The 26,259-nt window shown below is 47.8% G+C and overlaps 1 protein-coding gene across 1 annotated transcript in view; it reads left to right on the forward strand.

The window, feature by feature from the left end:
- The window catches only part of CNTROB (centrobin, centriole duplication and spindle assembly protein), a 442,502-nt gene that overhangs the window by 211,079 nt on the left and 205,164 nt on the right, over nt 1-26,259 (forward strand). Inside the window, 1 exon segment of the mRNA XM_078668775.1 lies at nt 1,060-1,158. Within this exon segment, the coding sequence (XP_078524901.1) occupies nt 1,060-1,158 (99 nt within the window).

Here is a 26,259-nt window from a genome sequence, read left to right on the forward strand (position 1 = left end):
TGGAGCGTCCTCTCCGGAGGCAGCCGATGAGGTGGGGGGGGACTGGTGGAGGTGCGCGGGCCGGCGGCCCGTGTTCTGCGCAGCTCAAGCCCCCGCAGGCCCGACAAGAAAAGGTGCGGGTGATCGCCTGGAGGCCCACGCCGGGGCCTGGAGTCGGCGGTCGGCTGTTGACTGGGCACGGCCGGGACCGGCCGGGAGCACCAGCCGATCGGGCTCCCCGCTGTTGGACGCTCAAGTCGCCTCTGTGTTCCGCCGCTCGCAGGTGTGGTGCTTCGGTCAGCGTCCGCAGCCGCCGATGCGTGGGTGTGCGGCGGAAGGGCTCTAACCTTCGTCGCCGGCGCACCGGTCGTGGCAGCAGCGGGAGAAGCGGGGTTCTAGCGGTCGTCGGCCAAAGAAACTCGGCCAGTGGTCCCCCAAGGGAGCGAGGTCGGCATGAGCCGAATTTGGGCAGGGACGCAAGGGGGTGTCAGCCAGGAAATCGTGCGGTAGGGACACAGGGCCGGGGAGCCTCGCAATCCGCGTCCTCAAGCCGCCATCTTGGCCACGCCCCACCTAGTAACAATTTTCTATTAAAGTGATGTTGGATTCTACCCGTGTGGTTAATTCCTTGTGAAATCACTGCAGTGTAGAAGGATGACTTTTTGCTAGTCTTGGTTTTTCAGTCAAAAGTTCTAACCAGTAGCCCGAGTCCTACTAGAGGAAAAGCGAAAAAAAGACCCATTGTGCCTACTGCTGAAGGCATGAAATCTAAAATCTAACGGTGGCATACACAGCACATGGAGCCAGGAACTTTATGTAAGTAACATTAGCAGTTGCCTGCAACTGTCCCACAGCTTTCTAATTTATTGTTTAATAATATCCCTGTTGCAATTTAAATGTCCTGTAATATTGTTTATTTTAGATGATTCAAAGACCTCTAGAATGGCTAAACCAATTATCAAGGCACCCTTTTTGACGATAAAGTGCTGGATAACAGGTCGAAAGCAACATATTTTTTTTATGAATTCTATTAAAAAAGATACAATGTTACATTTGTCTTTGCTATTTATTCTTTTTAAGAGTTTGGCCAAGCTGGAACAAAACCTGTCTCAGACTATGGAGAAACTGGAGAGGGAACAGAAAGAAGCTGCTGAACGACGAAAGCAAAATGAGATGCTGGTAAGGATTGGTAAAGTGTGGTTAGGTTGGGATTAGAGGGACTTGTAAAATAGGTTTGGTTTTCTCCAATAGCATAGAGAAAAATCATCAAACTCAGTAGCCATAGAACAATCTTTGTGTTCTGTTGACAATTTATACTTCAAGTGAGACGTCCTTGTTATGCCACTTCATAAGTACCCGAGTATTACCACATTTTTTTATTCTGTTAATTGTTGCCTGACATGGAATCTTGCCAATCTGAATAAACAGGTGCCAAGCCAAATTAGTGGTTTAGGCTGAGCTGCTATCTAGGCAATTATCCATTTCTTAAGAGTACAACAAAAAAACACCTCAGTGGTACTGATAGAGCGCGCAGGTCACCCGACCAACAATTTTTTTTTACCACATACGTATCGGGCCCATAAACTTCAATTTGCCAGATCTGGCGACCTTACACACTACTACCAGTAACCCTTGTTCCTTCCTATTTATTTCCAGTGTACCCGACTTACCAGTCAACCGTTACGGGTACCTAAGATCACAATGAATCAGGGAGCTAGCTGTAAAAGAAAGGCAGACACAAAAATACTTATACTTTATATATTCTATTTGTACTTTATAATAAACACAAACTCAAGAAGTTTTGAAAACCTTTATCTAAAATTCATCGAGCTCAGAAAACATGAGGTTTACAACGAGCAAGCAATCGATAACCAGAATTACAAAGAGCACGTATCCATAAAGGAAGTAAATAAAACCAACCATTTGAGAATCTAAAGGGAGGTAAGAACAGGGAACCTGCTAGGCAGCAGTTTCAGAATTTAGATTTAGTATGGAGAGACTAAAAGACGGGGAGAATAACAAAAGCATACTAGAATTTCACAGTGAAATTATTTCCCCATAAAGAGGAACTATAGGTAAAATGTACAATTACTTGAATCGACTAAACCATGGATAAAGACAAGGAACATCTATGTATCATGAACTGAAAAGGAATATACTAAGGATGGGTAAGATAATGGAACATGCTAGAATAACGACAATTTTAGGTATGACTTGTTCATTTAGAGATGCGAAAAGCATGGAAAATCAATTTTTGCAAGCGTATGACTTTATTAAAGCAAAAGAAAGGAAAATATAGAAGGTGCAGAGTAGACTTTCAGCACTATTTACCTAAAGTGGTGTGAAGACCAACCCTGGCCACGGGTCAGTTAAGGACGGGAGGAACCCCAAGGAAGGACAGTCGCCAATTGCAGAATGGACACCCCACGACAGGACAGGAAACCCAGATTAGGATCAGGACAGGACCACCAAGGCACGACCAGCACCCGCAGTTCGGAAGCAACGCCTGCGCTCCACCCTCTCTGCAGCTATCAGCCAGAACCCAGATTGGGTTATCGATCTCCTCAGCAAAGCGCTCCGCCAGCACTTAAGGTTTCTTTAACAAAACCCTTGAGTCTATAAAAATTTCGGACAGAGTGCTTCGCAGCCCTCTGTATCAAGTCACCTATTGAGTGCGTTGGGTCAGTTGGGTCAGTGACAGGTCAGCTATTCGGACAAGTCGGACAAATTCTCTAGCTAAACCTAGGCTAGTTATACTGTGTTCGGGTCAGTGTACCACCCCCCAAATGTTGCAAGTGTCAGAATCCCCAATTTCGATTGGTGTGTTGACCTATCCTACTTGAGGACCAATCACATTTCAATTCTACAAGCCTCTATTAACATATTCTGGGACCGCCTATTGATTTTGGGGTTCCCATGACATACTCTACAGAATACAATGAATAAAATAAATTTGTTGCATTTGCGGGACAGTTTAGCTTCTTCTGCTAGGTGAGGGTGAATCTTCCCAGGCACATCTTGGCTGAGACCTCTGGTTGGCAGGGATTCAATGCCACCGGCAGAAGACTGTCATGCGCAGAAAGGTTGTTCAAGATGGATTCACGAGTCTCTCAGACCCTCAAGAACGCGGTACATGAAAAGTAAGCAAACACAGAAGTAAATGATTACACTGTATACCATGAATTGCTACTCTATACCCCATATTTTATAGTAACTATAGCATTAGAGGCATACAAACAGTAGCGCAAAAGCAGCAGCGCAAGCATCGGCATGTGAGAACACAAAGCAGCCATCTTAATGCTAGTGCGCAAGTGCAAAAGATTCCCACCAGAACTGCGAGTACGTCACGTCACGTGATTGTGACCGACGCATGCGCAGAAGAAAATCCCGCCAAGCAGCGGCCATTTTTAATGACAAGCGTTGTTAAGGTTAATACACACATAAGCAAGCATCTCTCGGATACCCCAAATGTCAGAATAAAAGGGAAATTAGTAAGACAAACAGGTTGAATTAATATTTTATAGTTATTCGAGGTTCATGAGTACGAGCAAGTCGCATAACGTGCAAAATCTTGCTCCATCAATCCCCTCTTTGATGATATTTACTATCATCACAAAACCAATGGAATCAGATGCCAACTTTCACAATTTGGATTGCTTCTCCCGAGAAGGGTAGGTTTGGAACATCTGCTGTTCTTACAGTAGAACGGGTAGCTCCAGTGTCCAACAGAAAGGTGACATCATTGCCTTCAACCTTTCCTTCAATGTATGGCCCTGACTGGTCTACCGGCAAGGAGGTGCCAAGTACGCACTCCTCGTCCTCCCCCCTCAGGCCCCGTCAGTAAGGTTCATCACAGAGGAAAGTGTCATTCAACAGAAATTGCGAAGTTGCTGCATTTCTATCCTCCTTTCCTCCCCAAATTTCTATGTCTTCACCTTGCGGTGTCTTTCCTTTAAAATTCGGTCTAGGCGCACGAGGCAACTGACTCGCTTTTACCTGTTGCTGGGTCTTTGTTTGTTTTTCATTCTGCGTCTGTGGATTTAAATCAGGGGTTTGGGGGTTTTTACTCTGTGCATATGGACACTCGTCTCTCCAGTGCCCTATCTGTCCGCAACCGTGACAGGGGAATTTCTTTTTGGCTTCTTCTCGGCTCATTTTTACTCTGGGCTTCCCTCCACCCCCAGAACCTTGGTTTTGGGCATTACTGTTCATTTTACCCAACTGCTTTTCTTGTTGTTCAGCTAGTTTTACTTGTGCCCACATGACCTTTTCTTTTAAGGCCTTTCGTTTGTCCGCCATCTCATCTTCGCAATACTTTGCGTATCGCAAGACTTCATCTATTTTCTTGGACTGCCAACAGATTTTATTGTCTTTGATCCATTGACAAATTTCGGGTCTTAAACAGTTTACAAACCTGTAAATGAAGTGGGTCATATCCTTCATCTCAATGTTATCTATGCCACTATGTTTTAAACACCTGTAGCAATCTTTCATAAAAGGAATGCACATTCTGATAGATACATCTGCCGTGTGGATTCCTCACCTTGTGAATATCCCCTTGCGTCAGCAACATTCGGAAATTCTTTTTGTAGCTTCGTGCCGACGTGGATCCGGACGTCAGAGGCACGGCATCGCTCGCGACTCCGCTGACGTCACCGACGCCTATAATAGGCCCACGCCGGCTGTAGGAGAGTGGGGTCTGCAATCCCATGGCCACCCCAGATTTTTGCTTTTTGCTTCACTGGTTTACGACTTTCCCTGGCTGTGGGCCTGCCAATCAGACCCACAGCCTAGCTGTTCTCTCTCTAAATTGACAAGCATGTACCCTAGGTGCATTTACCAATTGGTACTGGGCCACCTTATCAGTACCTGTACAGTATACCTTAGGTATCCAGGGCATAGGTGTACCCAGGGCCTACCAGGGGCTGCAGCATGTATTATGCCACCCCTGGCTGGCCACCCAAATCTGACACAACTGGTTGCACGACAGCTGGGGCAAGGTGGTGTAAACACCCTTTGCTTTAGATATAGTATTCCTATATCTAACCCTAAAATGGACACATATATTCCTGTCAGTCACTCCTATGGCAGGCCTTATCAATCCTGGAGGCAGAGTGCTTGGAATTATGTGAAATGGTGCTCTGGCATGAGCTGAGCCCGTTGCAGCTTGCGGAACCAATTCCTAATCGCTGTTCCATGATAACGCTATACCATATACTCTTAAGTGCATTATAATCCTCGCGGTTAAATGCTAACTTTGGCATAGCATTATCAAAACATGTCGAGTAAGGTGTCATACGAATTGGAATACTAACCCCTCGCCAATTCTGGCGACGGGGTTAGCATTCCACCCTTCTAGAGGGACACGACATGTATGTAACTGTAAACCCCGATTAAAGTTAACTCGAGCCTCCGCATCACAAAATGGATGCTGCCACCACAGACACAAGTCTGACCTCCTGCTGCTGGGAGTCCTTCCAGCGAGGGTGGCTTGGACAAAGGGTTTCCTGCCTTGGGAGGTGCTAGCACCACCCCAGACAGGATTTTGTGTATTAGGTAGGGCCAGGCTGAAAGGAATGAGACCTGCCTGGGGCCCACAAGGTGCCCTGTGCATACACCGGTTCCAACCAGTTGCTGGGGCACTCCAGCCCCAGCTCTGGCGGGAAACTGGACAAAGGAAAGGGAGTGTAGCCACCCCCCTTCCTGGTCCCACCCAGGGGAGGGACCTAGTCGTAGTGCAGCCCCCTTTAGCCGGATAAAGGTAGGAGCTGGTCCCATTCCAAGTTAGATTAATCTTGACAACCTTCCACGAAGAAACTCTTGACCTTCGACCTCCTGAACATCAGAAGACTGAAGAATCTCCCCTATGGTCAGGGAGTGACCATCCTGCTTCGCAGGCACCATCCAGCTCCTGTGCGGTTTGCTGTAAAGTCCTTCCATCCCGGAATCCGACGACCCAGCTCGACAAGACCCGGACCTCCAGACCTTTCTGACCTCTACCCACATCCACAGCACAGCTGGGACCCGTGGGTGCGACTAGCAACGTGGAGACGGCCATCTTGAAGAAACCTGCACAGCGCTTCCTGCACGACCCCTGAGGGTTCCTCAAGTGAGTGCATTGGGGACTGAGAAACCCCACACCGACGCAGCTCCTGCACCAAAGACCAGCATCCCCGTGATCTGCGTGGGGCCCTTTTGCCTGGTTGCTGCGCTTCCTGTTGTCTGGTCACTTGCCGGCTGGCTTGTGCCCTCTGAGACGACGACCCGAAGATTTCAACACTGCTAGTCTGGTCCCCCAGACTGGCCCTTGCTTCCTTGTAAAAGAGGAGCACCCCGGACCTTCCTGGTCCACTCAAGACGCCATCTTTGTTTCACCGCGTGGCTTGCATTAGCCAAGGCCTGTTGTCCAGATCGACGATCCGACACCGCCAACAGCAGCAGACTACGTGGGACAGCTCGTGCCTCCAGCCTGGTCGTGAAGAACAGCTCCTGGTCCGCGCAGCTACAGAGAGAAGCGACCCTTCCTTCACCTGAACGCGGCGACAGCCCCTGGTTCCAGCACCGTCACTGGCTGCTAGTGACCAAGACTCTGTCCCCTTCCTTTTCAGGACTTCCTTCTTCCTAGTTCCATCCTTGGAACCACCGGACTCCTCCATCTGGCTGCCTGCCAGCAACTTCTTGTTTCAGGCATCACCGGGATCAACGCAGCAAACCCGACACTACTTCAGCCCTATGCACCCGCAGCCTGTGGGTTAGGTAACTAAAGCTTCTAGGTCCTGAAGTCTGTGTCCACTATCCTAGTGTCCAGGTCCACTGTTTTCCCTCCATCCAGCCGGGTTCGTCCGGAATCCGTAACCTTGTAAACTGTTGCATCCATAGACGTTGGTACGCATCCCGCGTGAGAGCTCCCACTCTGCACGTGAGTCCCGTGGGCCTCCTGCTCCTTACTTACCTAGTTTGTAGCGTAGTCCCACCGATCCTCCAGCCTCTGGATCTCCTTACAGTATTTTCTTTCCTCGCGTTCCATTGTTTTGAGTATATGGTTTGTCGTGCCCCTAAGGCACTTGTATAAATATTGTGCGAACTCGTATTTCCTTTTTAGTATTGTCATGTGCTTAGCCCTCTGATCTCATAAAGAGTTCTGAGGTGTTATTAATAAATAGACTGTTTATTTTCATAACAACCTGTGTGGTGTCCTTTCATTTGGTATTCAAGGGGTTATACTATGGTAAAACAGCTCGCTTCACATGCCAAAAGAGATTAGCCTAAAAGACTGCTTTTGTCCACGCTACTAGGATAGCTGGTCTATACGGTTGACTTTACAACCAATCACCATAAGGGTTGTTTGGACTGATACAAGGTGATCACTAGAACTAGTGAGCATCATATATCAGGCCAACTTCTCACGTTGGTGTGCAGCGGTTGGGATTTGAGCTTGCTGTTTTACCATGTATAATCTTGAAAATATCATTTGAAAAATCACATAGGTACCTAGGTACATATAACAAGCTTAGAAATACTCTGAGTTCTACTGAACCAGCTGTTGTAGTAGAAAGGGCCTAGCACACCCTGACTACAACTCTTAGCAAGGGATCAGTAGGTAAACCCATAGTGTAGGTAGGTGCATCACTTACGCCACACTAGAAGCATGTCTACCCATGGAGAGTCTTCAGAGACTCCCCTTGTGGTTGTTGACCCTCCACAGGTCACTTCCAGATATGCAGCCCTTAGCTTCCAGGAGATGAGACAATTGTGTACCTCCAGGAAACTAAAACAGGGTTCTAACCCTACCACTCCTTTTCTGTTAGGTCTCTTAGAGACTTATGATGCTAGAAGAGCTACTCATACAGATGGGAGCATGCCAGCCTTAGAAGGTACCCTTGGTGATCCTGACCTCCCTGAAACTGAGGAAGTAGAGGAGGAAGAGGATGAAGAGGTTATTTCTGGGGATGAGGCAGACAATGGCCCTGAGCTAGTCAGCAGACTTACTAGGGCCAACTTAGACCTAATGGGGAAGGATCTGGGGGACCCCCAGTACTGACCCTAAGCAGGCCTAACTTTGGAGTTAGAGACAGGTCTCATTCTAGGGACTCCAATAGATCTGTGCACTCTCAGGCCTCTGCTCAGAGGAGAATGACTTCTCCCCAGAGGAGAATGACTTCCCCCTCAGAGAAGAGAACATGAAGCAAGGATGAAACAGGCTAATCTGAGGATCCAGAGGGAAGAACTTGCCCTTGTCAAGGAGAAGCTTGCCTTTGCTAGAGAGCAACAGTTGAGTGGGGTAGCCCCCACTGGTGGCAGCAATATCCCTAAGGATAAAGACCGGAGTTTTGATACTAGACACCTGAGTAAAATAGTGCCCCCCTTTAAACAAGGGGATGACATCCACAAATGGATGACTGCTTTGGAGAGGGCCTGCACTGTCCAGTGCATCCCCCAGAGTCAGTGGGCAGCTATATTGTGATAAGCTCCTCACTACTAGAGCTGAGGATGCTAACAATTACCAAGTCTTGAAGAATACACTGATTGATGGGTTTGGCTTAACCACTGAGCAGTACAGGTTGCTGTTCAGAGACACCCAGAAAATTCAGTCTCAAGATTGGGCTGACTTTGTTGATTGTGCCACTAAGGCTTTTGAAGGCTGGTTACTGGGAAGTAAAGTTACTGATTACACAGGATTGTATAATCTAATTATGAGAGAACAAATCTTAAGTAATTGTCAAAATCAGTTGTTGCATCAGCACCTTATGGACTCAGATCTGACCTCTCCCCAAGAATTGGGAAAGAAGGCAGACAGATGGGTCAGGACAAGGGTCAAGCAGCAGGCCCAGAACCAGGGTGGTGGCCAGAAGAAAGCAGATCCCAAGGGTAATGAGAATAAACAAAATGACCAGAAGTCTTCAACAGGGCCCCAACAATCTAAAGAGGGTGGGTCCCAGAATTCCCAAAAGAAGAAGAATAATGGTCAGAAGAAACCATGGTGCCAATACTGTAAAAGTAATACTCACTGGTTTAGTGAGTGCGCCAAGAAAGGCCCAACTCCTACCACTACTGCCCCTAAGGCATCTGCACCCCCTAGTACAGTTAGTAGTGGTAGTAATCCTCCTAAGGCTATATAGTGGGGTTAACCCTGGGAACTGAGGCGGGCTCTGACTTAGTCAGAACACCTACTCAGGCTGTTCTTGTTTGTACTGGGGACATGGATATGACCCCTACAATAAGTCCCAGTACTCTGGGCAAGTACAGGCAAACGCCTTTGATTAATGGAAAAATGGCTCAGGCCTACAGGGACACTTGTGCCAGTGTCACTATGGTGACACCAAACTTTGTGGACCCTGACCAGGTAATACTGGGTTCAGACTACCTGGTGACCAATGCTAGCAATGCCACTACCTCCCATAGTATGGCACTTGTTAATTTCTCCTGGGGAGGGGTAAATGGCCTCAAAAGGGTTGTTGTTAGTTCAGACCTCCCAGTGGACTGTCTTTTGGGCAATGATTTGGAATCCTCCTTATGGTCAGATGTGGAGTATAGGACTCATGTGGAAATGTTAGGTTTGTCAGCACATGTCCCTAAGAAATGCCCAGCTGAACTAGTGCTGGATCCTGGAAGAATGGACCAGACACTAACCAAGAGAAAGAGCAGTAGGGGTAAGGTTGACTCTTCCCCCCTGCCTCAGGTGGAGGATCAGCTCTCTCAGGAGACTGATCCCAAGACCCCAGAAGGAACTGTCCTAGAAGAGCTTGAGCCTGAACAGGTTGAGTTTCTTGGGACAGGGGGACCTTCCAGGGCAGACTTGAGGCAAGCACAGTTAGACTGCCCATCTCTTGAACCCCTCAGACAGCAGGCTGCTGCTGAGGCTGCAGGGAATGCTACAGGTGCCCATAAGGTATATTGGGACGATGGACTCCTATACTCTGAGGCAAGAGACCCCAAGCCTGGTGCTACCAGGAGGATGGTCATCCCCTTGTCTCTTAGACGTTTCCTTCTCACCTTAGCCCATGAAATTCCCCTTGCAGGTCACTTAGGCCAGAACAAGACTTGGGACAGGCTTGCCCCACACTTTCACTGGCCTCACATGTCTGAGGACACTAAGGACTTTTGTCGTTCATGTATCACCTGCCAAGCCAGTGGCAAATCAGGTGGCACAACAAAGGCCCCCCTTATACCACTACCTGTGGTGGGGGTTCCCTTTGAGAGAGTGGGGATTGACATTGTTGGACCAATGGACCCCCCCCAACAGCATCTGGGCACAGATTTATACTGGTGGTAGTGGATCATGCCACCAGGTATCCAGAAGCTATTCCCCTTAGAACCACTACAGCTCCTGTTGTGGCAAGGGCCCTGGTTGGAGTTTTCTCCAGAGTGGGGTTCCCTAAGGAGGTGATCTCTGACAGAGGTGCAAACTTCATGTCAGGATACTTGACTGCTATGTGGAAGGAATGTGGTGTCAATTACAAATTCACCACACCCCATCACCCACAATGCAATGGGCTTGTTGAAAGATTCAACAAGACCCTCAAAGGGATGATAAAAGGGTTACCTGAGAAGCTTAGGCCAAGATGGGACATCCTTTTACCCTGCCTTCTGTTTGCTTACAGAGAGGTCCCACAGAAGGGGGTTGGTTACAGCCCTTTTGAGCTTTTGTTTGGACATCCTGTAAGAGGACCCCTGTGTCTGGTGAAGGAAGGATGGGAGTTACCTCTCAAAAAGCCTAAACTTGACATAGTGGACTATGTACTTGGTCTTCGTTCCAGGATGGCAGAGTAAATGGAGAAGGCATCTAAAAACCTGGAGGCCAGCCAAGAACTTCAAAAAGCTTGGCATGACCAAAAGGCTGTCCTAACTGTTTACCATGCAGGACAGAAGGTGTGGGTGTTGGAGCCAGTGGCCCCAGCAGCTCTCCAAGACAAATGGTCTGGGCCCCACATCATCATTGAGCAAAAGGGAGAAGTCACCTATTTGGTGGACATGGGAACTCCCAGGAGCCCTCACAGAGTACTTCATGTGAATAGGCTAAAAGCATTTGTTGACAGGGAGGACATGGGCTTGCTCATGGCCACAGATGGGGGACAGGAGGAAGAGTGACCCTCTCCCAGACCTGCTCACTCAGAACCCTGATGATGGGTCAGTAGATGGTGTAGTCTTTTCTGACAGCCTCTCTGAGCATCAGCAAAAGGATTGTAAGCAAGTCCTTCAATCCTTCAGACAAATGTTTTCTCTGACCCCCAGTCAGACCAACTGGTGCACACATGAGGTGGACACTGGAGACAGTCTGCCTATAAAGAGTAAAATCTACAGGCAACCTGGCCACGTCAGGGACTGCATAAAAACTGAAGTACAAAAGATGTTGGAATTGGGAGTCATTGAACCCTCAGAGAGCCCTTGGGCTAGTCCTGTAGTTCTAGTGCCTAAACCTCACACCCAGGATGGTAAGAGAGATGGGGTTTTGTGTAGACTACAGGGGTCTCAATGCTGTCACTAAGACAGATGCCCATCCAATACCAAGAGCAGATGAACTCATTGACAGATTGGCTTCTGCCAAGTTCTTGAGTACATTTGACCTGGCAGCTGGCTATTGGCAAATCAGATTAGCTGAGGATGCCAAGGCCAAGACAGCATTTTCTACCCCAGGAGGTCATTACCAATTTGTGGTGATGCCCTTTGGTTTGAAAAATGCCCCTGCCACTTTTCAAAGTTTGGTGAACCAAGTTCTTACTGGGTTGGATGACTTTTGCGCAGCATATCTGGATGATATTGCTGTCTTTAGCTCCACCTGGGAGGATCACCTGATCCACCTGAGGAAAGTTTTAGAGGCCCTGCAAAAGGCAGGTCTCACTATCAAGGCTACTAAGTGCCAGATAGGGCAGAGTCAAGTTGTATACTTGGGCCACCTTGTAGGTGGAGGCCAAGTTTAACCTCTGGAGAGCAAGATACAGGCCATAAAGGACTGGGCTCCTCCAACCACCCAGACACAGGTCGGAGCTTTCTTGGGCCTGTCTGGTTATTACAGGAAATTTGTCAGAAATTACGGAACCATTGTGACTCCACTTAATGACCTGACAAGTAAGAAAATGCCAAAGAAAGTTCAGTGGACAGTTAGCTGTCAGAAGGCATTCGATGACCTAAAGCAGGCCATGTGCACTGCACCTATTCTCAAGAGTCCAGACTACTCCAAACCTTTCATTGTCCAAACAGATGCTTCTGAGTTGGGTGTGGGAGCTGTTCTATCTCAGCTGAATATTGATGGTCATGACCAGCCCATTGCTTTTATAAGTAGAAGGCTGACCCCTAGAGAGAAACGTTGGTCAGCTATTGAGAGGGAGGACTTTGCTGTGGTTTGGGCCCTGAAGAAGTTGAGGCCATACTTGTTTGGTACTCACTTCAAAGTTCAGACCGACCATAAGCCCCTCTTATGGCTAAATCAAATGAAGGGTGAAAACCCCAAACTTCTTAGGTGGTCCATCTCCCTACAGGGGATGGACTTTACAGTGGAGCACCGCCCAGGGACTGACCATGGTAATGCAGATGGTCTCTCCAGGTACTTCCACTTAGAGCAAGAAGACTCACCTGGTCAAGGTTAGTTTAATGTCCCTAAGTTTGGGGGGGATGGTTATGTAGGAGAGTGGGGTCTGCAATCCCATGGCCACCCCAGATTTTTGCTTTTTGCTTCACTGGTTTACGACTTTCCCTGGCTGTGGGCCTGCCAATCAGACCCACAGCCTAGCTGTTCTCTCTCTAAATTGACAAGCATGTACCGTAGGTGCATTTACCAATTGGTATTGGGGCACCTTATCAGTCCCTGTACAGTATACCTTAGGTATCCAGGGCATAGGTATACCCAGGGCCTACCAGGGGCTGCAGCATGTATTATGCCACCCCTGGCTAGCCACCCAAATCTGACACAACTGGCTGCACGACAGCTGGGGCAAGGTGGTGTAAACACCCTTTGCTTTAGATATAGTATTCCTATATCTAACCCTAAAATGGACACATATATTCCTGTCAGTCACTCCTATGGCAGGCTTTATCAATCCTGAAGGCAGAGTGCTTGGAATTATGTGAAATGGTGCTCTGGCATGAGCTGAGCCCGTTTGCAGCTTGCGGAACCAAGTCCTAATAGCTGTTCCATGATAACGCTATACCATCTACTCTTAAGTGCATTATAATCCTCGCGGTTAAATGCTAACTTTGGCATAGCATTATCAAAACATGTCGAGTAAGGTGTCATACGAATTGGAAAACTAATCCCTCGCCAATTCTGGCGACGGGGTTAGCATTCCACCCTTCTAGAGGGACACGACATGTATGTAACTGTAAACCCCGGTTAAAGTTAACTCGAGCCTCCGCATCACAAAATGGATGCTGCCACCACAGACACAAGTCTGACCTCCTGCTGCTGGGAGTCCTTCCAGCGAGGGTGGCTTGGACAAAGGGTTTCCTGCCTTGGGAGGTGCTAGCACCACCCCAGACAGGATTTTGTGTATTAGGTAGGGCCAGGCTGAAAGGAATGAGACCTGCCTGGGGCACACAAGGTGCCCTGTGCATACACCGGTTCCAACCAGTTGCTGGGGCACTCCAGCCCCAGCTCTGGCGGGAAACTGGACAAAGGAAAGGGGGTGTAGCCACCCCCCTTCCTGGTCCCACCCAGGAGAGGGACCTAGTCGTAGTGTAGCCCCCTTTAGCCGGATAAAGGTAGGAGCTGGTCCCATTCCAAGTTAGATTAATCTTGACAACCTTCCACGAAGAAACTCTTGACCTTCGACCTCCTGAACATCAGAAGACTGAAGAATCTCCCCTATGGTCAGGGAGTGACCATCCTGCTTCGCAGGCACCATCCAGCTCCTGTGCGGTTTGCTGTAAAGTCCTTCCATCCTGGAATCCGACGACCCAGCTCGACAAGACCCGGACCTCCAGACCTCCAGACCTCTCTGACCTCTACCCACATCCACAGCACAGCTGGGACCCGTGGGTGCGACGAGCAACGTGGAGACTGCCATCTTGAAGAAACCTGCACAGCGCTTCCTGCACGACCCCTGAGGGTTCCTCAAGTGAGTGCATGGGGGACTGAGAAGCCCCACACCGACGCAGCTCCTGCACCAAAGACCAGCATCCCCGTGATCTGCGTGGTGCCCTTTTGCCTGGATGCTGCCCTTCCTGTTGTCTGGTCACTTGCCGGCTGGCTTGTGCCCTCTGAGACGACGACCCGAAGATTTCAACACTGCTAGTCTGGTCCCCCAGACTGGCCGATGCTTCCTTGTAAAAGAGGAGCACCCCGGACCCTCCTGGTCCACTCAAGACGCCATCTGTTTCACCGCTTGGCTTGCATTAGCCAAGGCCTGTTGTCCAGATCGACGATCCGACACCGCCAACAGCAGCAGACTACGTGGGACAGCTCGTGTCTCCAGCCTGGTCGTGAAGAACAGCTCCTGGTCCGCGCAGCTACAGAGAAGCGACCCTTCCTTCACCTGAACGCGGCGACAGCCCCTGGTTCCCTCCTGGTTCCAGCACCGTCACTGGCTAGTGACCAAGACTCTGTCCCCTTCCTTTTCAGGACTTCCTTCTTCCTAGTTCCATCCTTGGAACCACCGGACTCCTCCATCTGGCTGCCTGCCAGCAACTTCTTGTTTCAGGCATCACCGGGATCAACGCAGCAAACCCGACACTACTTCAGCCCTATGCACCCGCAGCCTGTGGGTTAGGTAACTAAAGCTTCTAGGTCCTGAAGTCTGTGTCCACTATCCTAGTGTCCAGGTCCACTGTTTTCCCTCCATCCAGCCGGGTTCGTCCGGAATCCGTAACCTTGTAAACTGTTGCATCCATAGACGTTGGTACGCATCCCGTGTGAGAGATCCCACTCTGCACGTGAGTCCCGTGGGCCTCCTGCTCCTTACTTACCTAGTTCATAGCGTAGTCCCACCGATCCTCCAGCCTCTGGATCTCCTTACAGTATTTTCTTTCTTCGCATTCCATTGTTTTGAGTATATGGTTTGTCGTGCCCCTAAGGCACTTGTATAAATATTGTGCGAACTCGTATTTCCTTTTTAGTATTGTCATGTGCTTAGCCCTCTGATCTCAAAGAGTTCAGAGGTGTTGTTATTAATAAATAGACTGTTTATTTTCATAACAACCTGTGTGGTGTCCTTTCATTTGGTATTCAAGGGGTTATACTATGGTAAAACAGCTGGCTTCACATGCCAAAAGAGATTAGCCTAAAAGACTGCTTTTGTCCACGCTACTAGGATAGCTGGTCTATACGGTTGACTTTACAACCAATCACCATAAGGGTTGTTTGGACTGATACAAGGTGATCACTAGAACTAGTGAGCATCATATATCAGGCCAACTTCTCACACCGGCATGATGACATCAGTTCCCTTTTTTCCGCTTTGTCGACGCTAACGGTTTTCTGGGATCGTACTGTAGCTTTCTAGTAACTTAGTTACTCTTGTTCTATTATTACGGTTTCTATTTTCTTCGATGTCGTCGAAGAAGACTGGCTTTAAGGCTTGCGGAGAATGTGGCAAGACAATGTCTATTACTGACCCGCATAAATGCTGCGTCTGGTGCCTGAGTTCCGACCATGATGTTGAGGATTGCCCTTGTTGCAAGAAGATGACCCCAAAGGCCCTACGAGAGAGAAACGAAACTCCTCGTGGCAAAACTGAAAAGTAAGAAAGTTAAAAAGACTTCGAAGTCTCGATCTCGACGTTCGAGGTCGAGGTCTCGATCGAAGTCGCGTTCGGAGTAGTCTTCAGCTCATGTTTCGAGATCCTCAAGGAAGAAACATAAGAGGAGTCATGAATCTCGTCATCACTCAGGAAAGGACTCTGGTTCGAGGCCGAAGTCGCAGGTCAAACTTCTTAATAAGGAAATGGAGGTTTCGGCGTCGGAGGATCAGAACTCTGTTGGTGAAGCTTCACATCCGAATTCGCCCGAGTCACCGAAGCAGGTCCATTCTCCAGATCCATCCAATCCTTCTGGTCAGGAGGATGAAGGTGAGGTGCAGGGGGCTGGTGAAGCAGAGGTTCTGGTGCCTGCGGGTTCGTCGACCCCGGTTCCAGGACTCGAGGAAGAGGTCGACGTTGTATCGACTCCGCCTCCTCTGGAACAGCCCAGAGGACCGTATCCTGATTTTCCAGCTCCAGGTCAGGATCCATCCCATTTCCTGAACGCCATGTTTGGTGTTTATTCTAGGGCCATGTACCTGTCTGGTGCACCTGTTGGTCCCACGGGTCCTATGTCTTTTAACTTGGGTGTTCCCCAAGCCTATGCTCCTGCGCCCTTCATGCCTTTTATGCCGGCTCTACCACCGCATTGGCATTTTCCGACACCACCTGTGTCGTCGACGCCGAAGCGTACGACGCCGGTTCAGTCGACGCCGGTGCCTACGACTCCGAAGCAGGATTCTGTTCGACCTCGTCTGAAACGACCTCATCCGACTTCTGGCTCGACGCCGGCCCCGGCCCCATCTGAGTCGATTCCGGTTCCTTCGACTTCTATCATGAAGGAAAGGTCACGGAGAGAAGCCCAGAGACTTCTGGAGGAAGAACAATATCGATATGCAGATATGCAGATATGGAGGAAGGAGAGTTACAGGATTCTGAAGATCTGTTTGAGGACCTGAATGAGGCCAGTGGGCTTGAACTGTCCCCTGAGTGGGATTTGGCTTCAATGTCGAATGTACCTTCAAAGGATGTGGTACCTTATCACACTGTTATCAAAAAAGCAGCAAATTTGTTGAACATTACTCTGCCCACTGCTGATTATAAGCCAAATCTTCTGACTGAAGTTATTCATTCACCCTCCTCTATCATTGAGCCAATGTTGCCCTTTAATGATGCGTTAGCTGAACCCATCTATGAGGTTTGGAAGAAGCCTTTGTCTGCTCCTTCAGTTTCTAGGACAGTGGCGAGGAGGTACAGGGTTGCACCTGGTGACCCAGAATTTTTGTCAACCCACCCCCTGCCTGAGAGTTTAGTTGTGCAGGCTGCCTGCTCGAAGAGGTCTGCTGGTGCTTTTCCGCAGGTTCCTGGGGATAAAGAGTCCAGAAAGCAGGATCAAGCGGCCAAGAAGGTCTTCTCAGCCAGTATGGCGTTAAAGTCAACCAACGCAACTTGTCTGATGGGACGGTATGTCCATGCCTTAATGGATTCTTTCAAGCAGTTGGTTCCGAAAATCCCTGAGGAGGATAGAAAGGATTTTCAGGAGGTGATATCGGACACTCAGGCGGCTGCGAGGCAGGTGATTCAGAGTGGACTGGACACTGCTGATTCGGTAGCGAGGGTCATGGGCTCTTCCGTGGCCACTAGGAGGGCCGCATGGCTTAAAACATAGGAGTTCTCTGCAGATGTTCAGTCTGTTTTGATGGACTTGCCTTTTGATGGCTCAGGATTGTTTGGCAAGAAGGCTGATGCTGCCTTAGAACGTTTTAAAGACAGTAGGGCCACTGCGAAATCTTTGGGCCTTCAGTCCAGGGGTACTACTGGAAGACGCTTCAGAGGATTTGGCAGATCTTCCTTTCGTTCCTACAGACCATCTCAGCAACAGCCACAGCAAAATACGCTGTACAAATCGTACAGGGGCAGGCAAAGAGCCCGTCCCAGAGGCCGTCAAGCTTCCTCCTCTTCTTCTTCCCCTTTCCAGCCCCCTGCCAACGCAGCAAAGCAGCCCTAGATCCGCCATTCTGGATCATGTGGTCCCAGTGGGGGGTCGGCTTACCCATTTTCTACAAGATTGGGAATTGATTACATCGGATCTTTGGGTTCTCAATCTTGTGGAGAATGGGTATGCTCTTCCTTTTCAGGAGTTTCCCCCAAATTACCCTCCTTGCCAGGGTTATTGTTCGGAGGACCATATGCTTCTCTTGCAGGAAGAAGTCCTGGCACGGTTTCGAAAAGGTGCGATAGAGGTGGTTCCAGAGCAGGAAAGGGGTCAGGGGTGCTACTCCCGGTATTTCCTGATCCCCAAAAAGGATGGCAGACTTCGGCCAATTCTGGATCTCAGGATCTTGAACCTTTACCTGAAGCAGGAAAAGTTCAAGATGCTCACACTTGCACAGGTTCTTCAAGCGCTGCTGGAAGAAGACTGGATGGTGTCAATCGACTTGCAGGATGCGTATTTTCATATTCCCATCTTGAAGTCGCACAGAAAGTATCTCCGTTTTACGGTTGGGTCGCAACACTACCAGTTTGTGGTCCTTCCGTTTGGCCTTACTACTGCGGCTCGAGTCTTCACCAAGGTGATGGCAGTGGTGGCAGCTCATCTCAGGAGGTCGGGGATACCTGTATTCCCGTATCTGGACGACTGGCTGATCAAAGCGGTGTCGCTAGAGAAGGTGCTCCATCATCTGCAGGAGACAACTCAGTTGTTGCACAGGTTGGGTTTTTCGATAAATGTACCCAAGTCTCACCTGGTGCCGTCCCAGCGCAACCTGTTCATATGTGCGGTACTGGACACTACTGTGTGTCGTGCATTCCCTCCTCAAAGGATTCGCGACATACAGGAAATGATTCCTTTGTTCTACAATGGAGCGGTCGTTCCAGTCCTGAAGGTTCTTCGCCTGCTCGGTCTGATGGCTTTTTGCATTCTGTTGGTCAATCATGCACGCTGGCACATGAGGGCACTCCAGTGGTGCCTCCGCAGGCAGTGGTATCAGCACAACGGAGATCTCGGAGTCAGTGAGGATCTCCAGAGAAGCTGCGGCGGATCTGTCTTGGTGGAGCGTGGAAGGCAATCTGTCACAAGGAAAGCCTTTTCAACTTCCTCCATCGGTGGCCACAGTGATAACGGATGCATCCACTCTCTGGTGGGGTGCTCATCTGGGAGACCTGGAGGTCAAGGGTCTTTGGTCTCCAGAGGAAAGGTTGCTTCACATCAACCTTCTAGAGTTGCGGGCGATACGTCTGGCACTCAAGGCCTTCCTCCCTTCCCTTCGCGGTGTGTCAGTGCAGGTCCTGACGGACAACACGACCGCGATGTGGTACATCAACAAGCAGGGAGGAGTGGGGCCGCAGTGTCTCTGCAGAGAGGCTCTGCGCCTCTGGTCCTGGGTTCAGGACCATCAGATTTGTCTGATAGCAAATCATCTGGCCGGGGTTCAGAATGTTCGTGCAGACAGTCTCAGTCGGCAGTTCTCTGCCGATCACAAGTGGAGGCTTCACCCGTAGGTGGTTCGCGACATCTTTCTGATGTGGGGGACTCCTCGGGTGGACCTGTTCGCCACTCGCGAGAATGCTCACTGCCTCTCATTCTGCAGTCTCCAGTATCCGATGCAAGGAGCCTTGGGGGACGCGTTTCAGTTGAGTTGGAACTCGCAACTCCTTTACGCGTTTCCTCCCATACCTTTGATTCCTCGGGTTCTGAGGAAAATTCGCCAAGACCGGGCCCAAGTTATATTGATCGCCCCGGATTGGCCAAGAAGGGTGTGGTACTCAGACCTTCTCCACCTCTCCTCTCACCCGCCGCTCTGTCTCCCTCACAGGGCAGATCTCCTCTCCCAGATGGAGGGGCAGGTTCTACACCCCCACCTCCAGACCTTACACCTTCATGCCTGGGGATTGAACGGGGCAACCTGAGTTCTTTTTCTCTCCCGCCTGATGTAGTGGATGTCATTTTGTCAGCCAGGCGTGACTCCACTAAGTCCATCTATTCTTATAGGTGGTCAAAATTTGTTACTTGGTGCAGGGAGAAGTCTATAGACCCTTTGAGGGCCCATTTATCTGATGTTCTCCAGTTTGCCCTTTCTCTGGCACAGCAGGGGCTTGCTATTGCCACGGTGAAGGGATATCTTTCAGCGCTGTCGGCATTTATCCGTTTGCCTGACCAGCCGTCTCTTTTTAAATCTCCTGTTGTCTTAAGGTTTTTGAAGGGCCTTATAAATAAGTTCCCACCTACTCCTTTTATTGTGCCTCAGTGGGACTTAAAATCTTGTATTGACCTTTTTGATGGGTGCTCCCTTTGAGCCTCTTCACAAATGTCCTATGAGGCTTCTGACTCTCAAAACAGTCTTCCTTGTTGCTATAACCTCAGCAAGGAGGGTAAGTGAGCTTCAAGCTCTTAGTCACAAGCCCCCTTTCTTGACCATTCATGCTGATCGAATGGTTCTTAGGACCAGGGCTGCTTTTCTGCCTAAGGTGGTGACTCCTTTCCACCTTGGTCAATCCATTACCCTGCCTACTTTTTATCCTCCCCCACACCCTTCCAAGGAGGAGGAGAGATTACACCGTCTGGACCCCAAGAGGGCGGTGTCTTTTTACCTGGACAGAACTAAAGACCGTCGATTGGATGACCAGCTCTTCGTTGGCTTTGCTGGCTGCAAGAGGGGAAGAGCGGTCCGTTAGAGGACTTTGTCAAGATGGATCCTCCTCTGTATTAAGATCTGTTACTCTTTGGCCGGTAAGGAACCACCAGAGGGTATAAGGGCTCATTCTACTAGAGCTAAGTCTTCGACCTCTGCATTGGCTAGAGGTGTGCCTGTAGAGGATATTTGCAGAGCGGCAACTTGGTCTTCCCTCCACACATTCGTGAAGCATTACCGCTTGGATTCCGAAGTGAGGAGGGACGGTCACTTTGCATGCTCTGTCCTCCAGGATTTCCTGGTCTAGAAGAGTGGACACCCTCCTCCGGGAGTGGGGACTGCTGTGGGACTCTATTCACAAGGTGAGGAATCCACACGGCAGATGTATCTATCAGAAGAACAAGTTACTCACCTTCGGTAACGCTTTTTCTGGTAGATACAATATCTGCCTGTGGATTCCTCACTGACCCACCTGCCTCCCCGTTGTCTACTCTTCTATGCCAGAGTTTCTATTATGTATTTGTTTATTTCAAATGTTTTGTTGCATTTGCTTCACACTGTGTGTGTGTTACCTTGATATTTGTACTGCGTATACTGTGTATATATCTACTGTCATTGGTCCGTCCGTGTGCCTCGAAGGCACGGAAAAAAGGGCGGAACTGATGTCATCACGCCGACGTGGGCCTATTATAGGCATCGGTGACGTCAGCGGAGTCGCGAGCGATGCCGTGCCTCTGTGACGTCCGGATCCACGTCGGCGCAAAGCTACAAAAAGAATTTCCGAATGTTGGTGACGCAAGGGGATATTCACAAGGTGAGGAATCCACAGGCAGATATTGTATCTACCAGAAAAAGCGTTACCGAAGGTAAGTAACTTGTTCGTCTCATCTTTTTCCTGTGTAGTTCTATCTATTCTGGTCCAATCTGTCTCCTTTGCAGGCACTTTTCCCTTCAGATGCAATATTACCTGATTGTATTTTTTCATTACGTCATCAGAAGGAGGTCCTGAAATAGGATCCCACGGGAATTCTTTGCTAGGCCAATCAACAGCAATTTTACATTCTGTCCATAAATCTACGGGGACTACGATATCGAAAAACCCATCCAGATCTTTCCACAGGCATCTTTGTACTTTCACAAACCTTTCTACCTGTCTGTACCACTCCACGGGTTTTTCTCGTAATTTCGGGAAATCATTGGTAAAGGACACAATATCCTGTCTTGATCATGGAACGTGCACATACTTTCCACCTGGTACCTCTCGCATGGGATATAACTGTTCTGGTTTATCAGCTTCTTTTAGGATATACCCAGAAGTCACCTGTTTTGACCTAACCTCCTCCTTTTTCTTTGCCCACCTGGCTTTCCACTTTTCGAGTTCTCCCCATTTTTGCAACACGTTCAACAACTCTTTGATCTGTACCTTCTTTCCTGACACATTCATATTTTCCAGATCTTTGTCTGAGAACTCTGCTCTGTAGGGTTTCTGTAATGGCTTTGATTTCGAAATATCTATTCCCATACTAGCTGCAGTGTCTGTTAATTTCTCATGAAACACTCTGGTATTACGGGTAAGACTCTTACAGATAAACAGCAGTTCTTCTTCAGAAAAGATATTTAGTCTGTCCAACCCCACATTTCCAGCCATCAGTTTTTCCATTTCTATTCTCAATTTATAAATATCTAATGGTATTGGCGAAGAATTTGGTTTCTCTAATTCTCGACTCCATCTCTCGATTTCTTCAGACGTCACTACAGTGGCACGTTTAGTACCAGAAGCGGATTCAATTTGCACTTCTCCTGAACTAAAAAGAGTGTTCCTTCTCTGCGAACCCCTTTCCAGCTCTCACTGGCAAATCCATCAAGGAAATTACAGATTCGCATTCGCTTGCCTGATCATCTACAATTAAGGGCTCTTTTCTTTGCTGTACTATAGCCGGGGTAATAATCTGTGTCTTGGGACACCCCTGTTTATCACCATACAGAGGAACGACTGGTCCAATAGTTACTGGGATGGTCAGGGCTTCAGGACTGGTATTTAGCTGAGAGATTTTCTGAATTAATTCTGATCTGTTTACTCAATGCCTCTTGCTCTCCTTCCTGTAATATTCTTTCCAGACCTATTTCAGGTATTTGTGGGGTCAGGGTTGGGGCCGTGGGATGCGTCATACTTGGTCCCTCACCATAATTAGGTTTCATGAACTGATGTCCTGTACTAAAAGGTCTCGGCATCTCCTGATAAGGAGGTATTTGACAGCCGTCTCTTACATTTGCAGGTCTAGACCCTTCCGGGTAAGGAGGTCTCAGGCAAACATCCCCTACACTAGAGGATCGGGATCCTTCATTATAAGGAGGTGGATTTTTCATGAACAAATCATCCAGTAAATTGTCATCTGAATCCCCTCCGGTCATCAGATGTTTAGTCTTTTCGGTCCTTTTCCACACCCATGGGATCTTCTAGGGCCATCATAGGGTACAGTCCCTCTATCATATTCTGCCTCCATTGTTTAATTTTCTTCTCTCTTGTTTCTTGTTTTAGTTTTGGATACCACTTTGTTAAACCTTTGTCCAGTCTAGGTTTGTCTCGCTCAAAAGCCTCTATCTCCCACTCTTCTAAGGCTTCATATTGCGTTAATCTGGGTCTGGGATGTAAATCATTCATTCGGGTTTTCAATTTAAATAGAATCCTGCCATTAAAATGTACCTTCTAACGGGAAAGCCAAAATCCCGTCATTCTTTGTATATTCCACCCAATTTTCCAACCACACACGAGTGGTACCCTTTATCAAACATCATGAAAGATGCGAGAGTATTAGGTGGCGGAATGATAACTCCTTCTCTAGTCTTGATCGGCTTGTCTTTTTTGAAATAATTCTTTACTTTATTTACAAGGGACAATTTTCGCTTATTCCCGTACATGATGCTGGTGTTATGGCCTTTCCACTGATCGTTCTCAAACCCCAAATGTCTTGGATCAGGTCTTGTCACTGGCCTATACGTATGCCATATACAATTTCCTGAAAGCGACTTTGTTTACAAAATCACTTCCAATCCAAATGCGTCTTTTATTTTGGTGCAACCAATAAACTGCACTATTTCGACCAATGGGTGCGCGGCCTTTTTCGCGAGACAAGTTCTCACGCTTCGGCACTCACCCCTCCTTTACAATTTCAGCTCCGCTACACACCTGCTGTTTCTACCAATCCCAGCGCGGCACAGTGACGTCATCGCAGCTCCGCAACTGACTCCCTCCTTCACAAGGTAACAAACTTTTATTTCTTTCTTAAAGTGCTAGTGCTTTACTAAATTAACAACGTAAACACATTCGCCACTGTACTAGAGTATCTAGAAAGAAAGATTTGTTTTACTGCAAGTAAACTTCTTCGGTCTGCTTTTCAAATACTACGAGTAGATCTCTTCTGCCTACCCTTCACTCAAGCATCAGAGAACCTGTTACTTCTTTGACTCCTCCACTTCTTTCCGGGATATATACGAAGTCTAAAGTTTCACTAGCGAACTCCTTTGCTAACAATCAAGCTTAGACGAACCTGCTACTCCTTCCGTGTGACCCTTACTAGGTTATATCACAATAGAAGTTTTGCCAGCGAACTCTTTGCTATCAGTTATTCGAACATACATTCAGAAAACCCTAATTAGTGCTTCCAGTTCTGCCTAACCTGCACCAATTTTCCTTGAGCCAATGACCTCAAAGCGAAGTGGATTCTCCTCACCACTCGCTATTCAATTCCCCGGGGATTCCAGACAACATATAACAATTTACTAACGAGTGGGTTAGTACATTTATCAATATAACAGCAAGAAAAACAATTTAAAACATTTCACAATTTTAAAGCAAAAACATTTCACGTGATTGATCAATCTAGCAACAATAAAATGTTCAGTTTAGCAGCAAAAAAATCTTTTTAGCAGCATCCGACCTACCTATCTTAACTAGTCCTACCTAACATTAACTAGTCCCTAACCATTTCCTCTGCTACCAGAAAATTACTGATAGAGCGCGCAGGTCACCCGACCAACAATTATTTTTACCACATACGTATCGGGCCCATAAACTTCAATTTACCATATTCATTAATCGGGCGACCTTACACACTACTACCAGTAACCCTTGTTCCTACCTATTTATTTCCAGTGTACCCGACTTACCATTCCACCGTTACGGGTACCTAAGATCACAATGGATCAGGGAGCTAGCTGTAAAAGAAAGGCAGACACAAAAATACTTATACTTTATATATTCTATTTGTACTTTATAATAACCACAAACTCAAGAAGTTTTGAAAACCTTTATCTAAAATTCATCGAGCTCAGAAAACATGAGGTTTACAACGAGCAAGCAATTGATAACCAGAATTACAAAGAGCACGTATCCATAAAGGAAGTAAATAAAACCAACCATTTGAGAATCTAAAGGGAGGTAAGAACAGGGAACCTGCTAGGCAGCAGTTTCAGAATTTAGATTTAGTATGGAGAGACTAAAAGACGGGGAGAATAAAAAAGCATACTAGAATTTCACAGTGAAATTATTTCCCCATAAAGAGGAACTATAGGTAACATGCACAATTACTTGAATCGACTAAACCATGGGTAAAGACAAGGAACATCTATGTATCATGAACTGAAAAGGAATATACTAAGGATGGGTAAGATAATGGAACATGCTAGAATAACGACAATTTTAGGTATGACTTGTTCATTTAGAGATGCGAAAAGCATGGAAAATCAATTTTTGCAAGCGTATGACTTTATTAAAGCAAAAGAAAGGAAAATATAGAAGGTGCAGAGTAGACTTTCAGCACTATATTTACCTAAAGTGGTGTTGAAGACCAACCCTGGCCACGGGTCAGTTAAGGACGGGAGGAACCCCAAGGAAGGACAGTCGCCAAAAAGACAGCAAGTGCAGAATGGACACCCCAGGACAGGAAACCCAGATTAGGATCAGGACAGGACCACCAAGGCACGACCAGCACCCGCAGTTCGGAAGCAACGCCTGCGCTCCACCCTCTCTGCAGCTATCAGCCAGAACCCCGATTGGGTTATCGATCTCCTCAGCAAAGTGCTCCGCCAGCACTTAAGGTTTCTTTAACAAAACCCTTGAGTCTATGGAAATTTCAGACAGAGTGCTCCGCAGCCCTCTGTATCAAGTCACCTATTGAGTGCGTTGGGTCAGTGACAGGTCAGCTATTCGGACAAGTCGGACAAATTCTCTAGCTAAACCTAGGCTAGTTATACTGTTTTCGGGTCAGTGTACCAATCCCCCAAATGTTGCAAGTGTCAGAATCCCCAATTTCGATTGGTCCTCAAGTAGGATAGGTCAACACACCAATCATATTTCAATTCTACAAGCCTAAATTAACATATTCTGGGACCGCCTATTGAATTTGGTGTTCCCATGACATACTCTACAGAATACAATGAATAAAATAAATTTGTTGCATTTGCGGGACAGTTTAGCTTCTTCTGCTAGGTGAGGGTGCATCTTCCAAGGCACATCTTTGCTGAGACCTCTGGTTGGCAGGGATTCAATGCCACCGGCAGAAGACTGTCATGCGCAGAAAGGTTGTTCAAGATGGATTCACGAGTGTCTCTCAGACTCTCAAGAACGCGGTACATGAAAAGTAAGCAAACGCAAATTAAAACACAGAAATAAATGATTACACTGTATACCATGAATTGCTACTCTATACCCCTTATTTTATAGTAACTATAGCATTAGGATTAGAGGCATACAAACAGTTGCGCAAAAGCAGCAGCGCAAGCACCGGCATGTGAGAACACAAAGCAGCCATCTTAATGCTAGTGCGCAAGTGCAAAAGATTCCCACCAGAACTGCGAGTACGTCACATCACGTGATTGTGACCGACGCATGCGCAGAAGAAAATCCCGCCAAGCAGTGGCCATTTTTAATGACCAGCGTTGTTAAGGTTAATACACACATAAGCAAGCATCTCTCGGATACC

The sequence above is a fragment of the Lissotriton helveticus genome, chromosome 12 (genome assembly GCF_964261635.1).
Source record: "Lissotriton helveticus chromosome 12, aLisHel1.1, whole genome shotgun sequence".
NCBI classification, from domain to species: domain Eukaryota; kingdom Metazoa; phylum Chordata; class Amphibia; order Caudata; family Salamandridae; genus Lissotriton; species Lissotriton helveticus.